The sequence below is a fragment of the Orycteropus afer genome, unplaced genomic scaffold, assembly GCF_000298275.1.
Source record: "Orycteropus afer afer isolate SDZICR_OR568_19922 unplaced genomic scaffold, OryAfe1.0 scaffold00073, whole genome shotgun sequence".
NCBI classification, from domain to species: Eukaryota; Metazoa; Chordata; class Mammalia; order Tubulidentata; family Orycteropodidae; genus Orycteropus; species Orycteropus afer.
The window spans coordinates 508,680-516,354 of record NW_006921660.1 but is presented as its reverse complement, the minus strand read 5'-3'; the positions used below and the strand labels follow the sequence as shown (position 1 = coordinate 516,354).

Below are 7,675 nucleotides of genomic sequence, written 5' to 3'. Positions count from 1 at the left end.
TTCCTGGCTTTTAATCCCCTTTCTCCTGCTCTTCCGGCCTGCTACTCTGGCGTCCCTGCGTTGTCTCTCCTCGCCTGTAAGCCTGGGGCTCAAAGCTTTTATCCCCTTCCCTGCTCTTCCCTGCTCTTCCGGCCTGCTCTTCCCTTCACTGAGGATACTTTAATGGGGCAGCTACTGTGTGCCAGGCACTGTGAAGGTGCTGGTGGGGCAGAATGGCAGGTAAACACCTCTATACATCAAGATGCTATTAAAGAGGTAGGTGTAAGATGTTGGGAGGAAAACAACATAAGATACCTTACTTGAAGGTGGGGATGAAAACAATAGACTAGGAAGGCTTTAAAGAAAAGGTAAAATGTGATACAGGTGTAAAAGATAAGTAAGAGACATCAACTACCCTGGCTAGATAGGAAGAAGAGGCTTTATGTTCAGGAGGCGAAAGTGAACAGATGCTTAGGACTGTGAGAAGGCAGGGGTTGTATCTTTGCAAGAAGTTCAGTGTAACTACAGAAAGGCCTGGAAGGGAGGAAGGCTGGAAAAGAAGGCAGGTGCCAGATTACAAGGGGTCCCTTGTGCCACGGTTAGTAATTAAGTGTAATCTATGAGCCAACATTTCCAAAAGTGTCTGGTGGAATGCTACTTTCTGGGGATGTCAGCATTTATTCCTCAAAATATAAGTTTCATGGTCAAGTGAGTATGAAAAATGCTGGACTGGGCCCAATTAAACAGTGACTCTTTACTGCAGGAAATGTCAGAGCCCATAATGAGCTAATGTACACACGACTCTCCACTGAACACAGGAGATGCTGAAAACTTATTTAATTACAGAACTCTCTCTCCAGGGAATACCTAGAGGGCCTACTGTGCTTTGGGACTCACTTTGGAAATGTTAAGGAAGGAGACAGGGAGACTTAAATGATACTAAGTAGGCAATCAAAAAACCCACTGCCATAGAATCGATTCTGACTCATAGTGACTCCCACTGGGTTTCTGAGGCAGTAAATCTTTATGGAAGTAGACTGCCCCATCATCCTTCCATGGATTGGCTGGTGGGTTTGAACCGCCAAACTTGTGGTTAGCAGTCAAATGCTTTAGGCACTGAGCTACCAAAAGACTTGAGGAAATCTGCCTTTCTTAATGACAATTATATGTTTTCTATTTCTTTCTTAACGAAAAATATGAAGCGTTAGTCACACAAATTCAGGAAAATGCTTACTTGACACCTGTATACCCCTCTGGAAGATTTCATATAATGTTCTGACATCATCATAGAAATATACCAAGGGCTCATCACTATCAAGTAGCGCGGATCTTCGGGCACCATCACTACCCTATTGAAAAAGAAAAACAGAGGTACGTTTTAGAAGGAAGAATTAATAAACCCAGCCTGTGTGCCTCAATGGAGTCTCCACACTCCCTCAGCAAGCTTGTGCAGGGCAGCTGCTCAGGGAGTCATCATTCAGTGACTGAAGACCAGAGTTTGCTGATGTGGTAATATAATCGATCACTCACCTGGAAAGAAGCAGGGCTAAGAGGAATGGCTGTCTAAAGGACACTTGGGGAAAAGGAACAACTGGGAGTGGGGGAGAGAAGGGTACATAGTCTTACAAACTCCAGTCCTGCCAGAGAAGAGGAAAGAGAGCAGGAGAGAAACTGGAAACCTGTCACCACTACACACACTGCGATCACGCTCCAACCCCTGATATCAACATCTCAGAGGGCCGATTTTATTTAGCTTTTACGGAAATGACACTCTATTCAGCCTTATTTCCATGATGCTGTTGTTCTTGCCAGCCGTTGCTGAGAAAGCACCCCACTCATGGCCACCACAAGGAACGACTGTTTTGATCCACGGGGTTGCTACTGGCTGATTTCCCGAAGTAGATCACTAGCCGTTTCCTCCTATTCCACCTTGGTCTGGAAGCTTCACTGAAACCTGTTCAGTATCACAGCAATAAGTAAGCCTCCACCAACAGACAAGTGGGGGCTGTGCCTGAGGTGCGCTGGCTGGGAATCAAACCTGGGTCTCTCACGTGGGAGGTGAGAATTCTACCTACCACTGAACCACCACTGCTCCCAATCTTCCCTGTATCTCTTCCATATTATTTCCATTGTTTTACCTCTCTGCCAACTGCAATACAATCTGTTGGGAAGTCAGTTTCTCATACAGTATTTAATAGTTAAAATTACTGACTACAAAGTGTATTGGTGGAAAGAGACACATCTTTACTAGCTTGATTTGCAGCCCCCATAAGTATGCAGATATGTACCACCTCACACTCTTCTGTAGGTTATCTTCATGTATTGACTTAGTAAGTACTATTTGTTGGCTGCTATGTACAAGACACATGTGTTGTTGTTGTTTGCCGTCGAGTCGGCCCTGACTCATAGCGACCCCTCCTTGGGTTTCCGAGGCAGTATCATTACGGAAGTAGGATTGCCCAACCTTCCTTCTGAAAGACACATGTAGTCATAGATATGAAGACAGTTTGCTTGTGCTACTGTGTGAGGATAGAAACTGTCTTCGTATCTAAGACACATGTAGTCATAGATACGAAGACAGTTTCTATCCTCACACAGTAGCACAAGCAATGTTAGAGGTAGTAGTTCTCAACCTGTCAGCTGCTGAGCCCTCTGGGGCTACAGAGATACTGCAAGGGTTCCAGATATTCATAGGAACCTCAGCATTCTTTACAGACTGATAACTGAAAATTCGACTACAATGATGTTAGCCCTGCAATTTTTTTTTTTTTAATTTCAGAGAGGAACCTTCACATCTGTGATGATCAGAATACACCTTCTTGAAGGAAATTAGAAAACAGTATAAAGACTTGTGGTACCACAAGAGGATGGTTCAAAAATGGGAGAGAGAATTTCCAGCCTGGGATTTGAAGAAAGTAAGTAGGAAAAGACTTCGTGAAGAAGGGGGCATTCAAAGAGTAGGTCTCAAAGAGTGGGTAGTTTGGGTAGGCGGAGATGATGGGGAACTGGGATATATTCCAGGGAAGAATCAATAAGGAAATCTTTGTAAGGCAATGTCTGACAGATCAGTTTTGACAGATTCTCTACTTTCTTTTTTTTAATATTAAGATTCTTCATTCTTCCTCCTACAAGCTCTCTTTCCTTTTGTTTCCCCTAAGTTATAATTTCTACCACTAGTCTTTCAGTTTGTCATACTGTGGTGGCTTGCAAGTTGTTTTGAGGCTGGAGGCTATGCCACTGGTATTTCAAACACAAGCAGAGTCACCCATGGTGGACAGGTTTTAGCAGAGCTTCCAGACTAAGAAAAACTGGGAAGAACAGGGCCATCCACTTCTGAAAAAATGAATCCTCACAACTGGACCAATAAGCAACATCACAATAAATGGAGAAAAAAATTGAAGTTGTCAGGTATTTCATGTTACTTGGGTCCACAATCAACACTAATGGAAGCAGTAGTCAAGAAATCAGACATCATATTGCACTTGACAAATCTGCTGCAAAACACCTCTTTAAAGTGTTGAAGAACAAAGGTCACTTTGAAAACTAAGGTGCACCTGACCCAAGCTATGGTATTTTCCATTGCCTCATATGCATGTGAGAGCTGGACAATGAATAAGGAAGATCGAAGAAGAGTTGATGCCTTTGAATCGTGCTGTTGGCGATGAATACCCAAAATACCATGGATTCCCAGAAGAATGAACAAATCTGTTCTGGAAAAGTGCAGCCAGAATGTTCCAGAAATGAGAATGGCCAGTCTTTGTCTCACCTACCTTGGTTATGTTATCAGAAGGGACCATTCCCTGGAAAAGAATATCATGCTTGGTAGAGCAGAGGGTCAGCGAAAAAGGGGAAGATCATCAACAAGATGCAACACAGTGGCTGCAAAAATGGGCTCAAGTAGTAGAAGGCTTGTGATGATGGCCATGAGTGGGAAGTGTTTCATCCTGTTGCACACAGGGTTGCTATGAGGTGGACCTGACTCGATGGCTTTTATGTTTTTTTTTTTTTTAATTTAAATGGTACAAAAATATATTAAGGAAAAAATGACTAACCACTATTAACAGTCTGGTATGTTTATTCCAGATCTGTTTTCTGTGCTTATACATTTATACACGCTATTTAAATATCTACTGTGTGTTATTTTTTTTATTTAACTCCAGATCTAAAATTCCTAATAGTTTTCTGGAGTAAGTATCACCAGTCACATATTCTAATCATGATACAACCGTCTCTACCTTAGAAACCTTCTAAAACCTATAGATTCAAATCATAATTATTAACTATAACATACTACTTTATAAAGCAAAGAAGTTATTCCTTATGTGCATAAAAGTAGAAAAATCTCTTCACTACTGTATTATGCATTATTATCCCTTAATCTTTGAGTCTGTTTTCTATGAAATGGGGATACCATGTGTCTACTTCCAGGGTTATTTTCAGTTATGCAGGAACTTTCCTATAAAATATCAAGGTGTAGGATATTACTCAGACACCCTATAAATTCCCTACTATGATACAAGTCCTTCTTAGCCTGTCTCTTTACTCCAACAAAAACTCAAGACTAAACTTCAGAAGCAATTTTGTCTCTTATAGTAAGGATCAAGGAGTTCTGGAAGCATAGTGCCTAAGGCATTTGACTGCTAACCAGAAGGCTGGCGGTTTACACCCACCAGCCACTCCTCGGAAGGAAGGTTGGCCAATCTACTTCCAAGGAAGGTTGGGCAATCTACTTCCGTAGTGATACCATCTCAGAAACCCAAGGAGGGGTCGCTATGAGTTGGGTTTCACGGCAGTGAATTTGTTTGTTTTTTGTCTGTTAGTAAGGATCAAGAAGCTCTGATAGTGTGTGCTTCAGGCATTAGGCTACTGACCCCAAGGTTGGTGGTTCAAATCTACCAGCCGCTCCACAGAAGAAAGATGAGGCAATATGCTTCAATAAATATTTATGGCCAGGGAACCCAATAAGGGTCACTGAGTCAGAATTGACTCAATGGCAGTGAGTTTGGTTTGATTTGGTTTGGAATAGTAAGGATTAGAAGCTTCTTCAGCTTAGGGAACCACCAAAAAGACCCAGGACTTCAAGGCTAAGAAGAGCCTTGAAGAAAAGATAAAAGGGGAGAGGGAAAGAATGACAGAGAATAGGGAGAAAGGGAAGGGGAAAAGTAAGAGGTATGCACAGTGAAGAGGCAACACCTGCCTCCTGGTCACAGATGCCAAAGATTTTCTTCATTCTTCTTTTCAAGAGGTCTTTTGCAGCAGATTTTCCCAGTGCAATAATACAACAACTGATTTCTTGACTGCTGCTTCCATGGGTGTTGAATGTGGAGCCAAGTAAAATGAAATCCCTGAAAATGTCAATCTTTTTTTTTTTTTTTATGTTGAGGTGTAATCCATAATCCACTGAAAACAAGCACTTCAAGTCATCTTCAATTTCAGCAAGCAAGGTTGTGTCATCTGCATATCAATGGTTGTTAATGAGTCTTCTTCCAATCCTGATGAATTGTTCTTCTTCACATACTCCAGCTTCTTGGATTATTTGCTCAGTATACAGATTGAATAAGTATGGTGAAGAGATACAACCCTGACACACACTCATCTAGATTTTAAACCCTGGTGGTACAAAACTCAGCGATGCCTGTCTCTTCCTTCGGATGATTCTGGTGCACATTCAAATTTGAGAATCACTGTGCTAAAAACATTAAGAATCAGAAGAGGGAAAGTGGTGAATACCTGGGTAATGATTTAAAAAGAAACCTACAAGGAGCAGATTTGGATGGAGGGGAAGAAATCAAAGAGAAACCAACATAAATGGGCCTGGATAAGGCAACAGCTGGGGGAAAGAGGAAATCAGCGATACTGGAAATACTACAGCATTAATGAACGGGATCTGGCAAGGGACTGGGTGTAGAAGAGGAAGGGAGAATGAGAGGGCCAAGAAGAGAGAGGTTCCATTTTAACAAAAATAGAAGATGGGGTTGGGGACTGTCTAAGAAGAGATTAAGTGTAGCTTTGGATATATATGGAGACCACATCCCTTTCAGATAATCTTTCAACTCCCTGATTATTAGGTCAATCACCACTGTACAGTAGTATTTACAACAAAATGTTCGGCTATATAATTCTTTGACTAGGTCAATCTTTCTGTGGCATGTACTCTTCCGGACTTTGAGAAACATGGAAATAAAACAGCCAAATCAAAGTAAATTAAGTGAATTGTATCCCAATGAAAGAAATTATCTTGATAAACCAACCTGAGCACAAGATATTATTATTCAACTAAGTCTAATTAGCAAAAGCTTGAAGATTAAGTAGTAAATAGCATCTATGCCAAAAAAAAAAAAAGAACACTGAAACACAAGTGAAATTGGAAAAAAAGTTACACTGCTACTTAGTTGTAGGGCATACTCTACTTTCAACAGGGAGATTGAATATATTGGGGGCAGGAACGCTAAGCAACAAGATCAGTGCTTTGAAATTTGTTGCTCTGTGAAATGATCACATATTCCCCTGAAAAGTCATTATTTTTGATGTGTATAAGTGACATCATTGCTGATGTCAGATGGATCTTGACTGAAAGCAAATACTAGAAAAATGTTTACCTGTGGTTTATTGACCATGCACAGGCATTTGACTGTGTGGATCATAACAAATTATGGATAACATTGCAAACAATGGGAATTCTAGAACACTTGATTGTGCTCATGAGGAACCTGTACATAGACCAAGAGGTTGTTGTTTGAACAGAACAAAGGGATACTGCATGGTTCAAAATCAGGAAGGGAGTGGGTCAGGCCAGATACTTTCACCACACTTATTCAATCTTTTTTGCTGAGAAAATAGTATGAACAGCTGGACTACATGAAAAACAACACAGTATCAGGATTAGAGGACAACTCATTAACAACCTGCAACATACAGATGACACAACCTTGCTTGCTGAAAGTGAAGGATGGCTTGAAGCACTTACCGATGAATATCAGAGACGACAGTCTTCAGTTTGGATTATACCTTAATCTTCAAAGTGACATGCTTTGCTCTTTAACACTTTAAAGTGGTCCCTTGCAGCAGATTTGCCCCATGCTATATACAATGTCGGGAAGAGCAAGGAAGGGGATAAAAGCCTTGAGCCCCAGGCTTATAGGTGAGGAGAGACAATACAGGGACGCCAGAGTAGCAGGCCGGAAGAGCAGGGAAGGGGTAAAAGCCTTGAGCCCCAGGCTTACAGGTGAGGAGAGACAACGCAGGGACGCCAGAGTAGCAGGCCGGAAGAGCAGGGAAGGGGATAAAAGCCTTGAACCTGGACAGAAGAGCCATCAGCCAAAGGGATTAGGTGAGGAGGGGAAACTCAGGCCACCCAGAGTAGCAGACCGGAAGAGCAGGAGAAAGGCGATAAAAGCCTTGAACCCGGACAGAAGAGCAGTCACCCCAGGGTTACGGGTGAGGAGAGACAATGCAGGGACACCAGAGTAGCAGGCCGGAAGAGCAGGAGAAAGGGGATAAAAGCCCTGAACCCAGACAGAAGGGCAGTCAGCCCCAGGGATACAGGTGAGGAGAGACAACTCAGGGACGCCCAAAGAAGCAGGCCAGAAGAGCAGGAAAAAGGGGATTAAAAGCCAGGAAGCCAGACAGAGGAACAGTCAGCCAGGTGGGGGTGACATGAGAGGTCTCCAGCAGCAGGACAAACTTGTCTGTCAGT

The 7,675-nt window shown here is 42.3% G+C and overlaps 1 protein-coding gene across 1 annotated transcript in view; it reads right to left on the bottom strand.

Moving 5' to 3' along the window:
• ACSL1 (acyl-CoA synthetase long chain family member 1) overlaps positions 1–7,675 on the bottom strand; it is a 57,934-nt gene that overhangs the window by 35,801 nt on the left and 14,458 nt on the right. Inside the window, exon 2 of the mRNA XM_007940869.2 lies at positions 1,214–1,328. Coding sequence (XP_007939060.1) covers positions 1,214–1,328 — 115 coding nt within the window. The remainder of the gene's footprint in view (positions 1–1,213; positions 1,329–7,675) is intronic.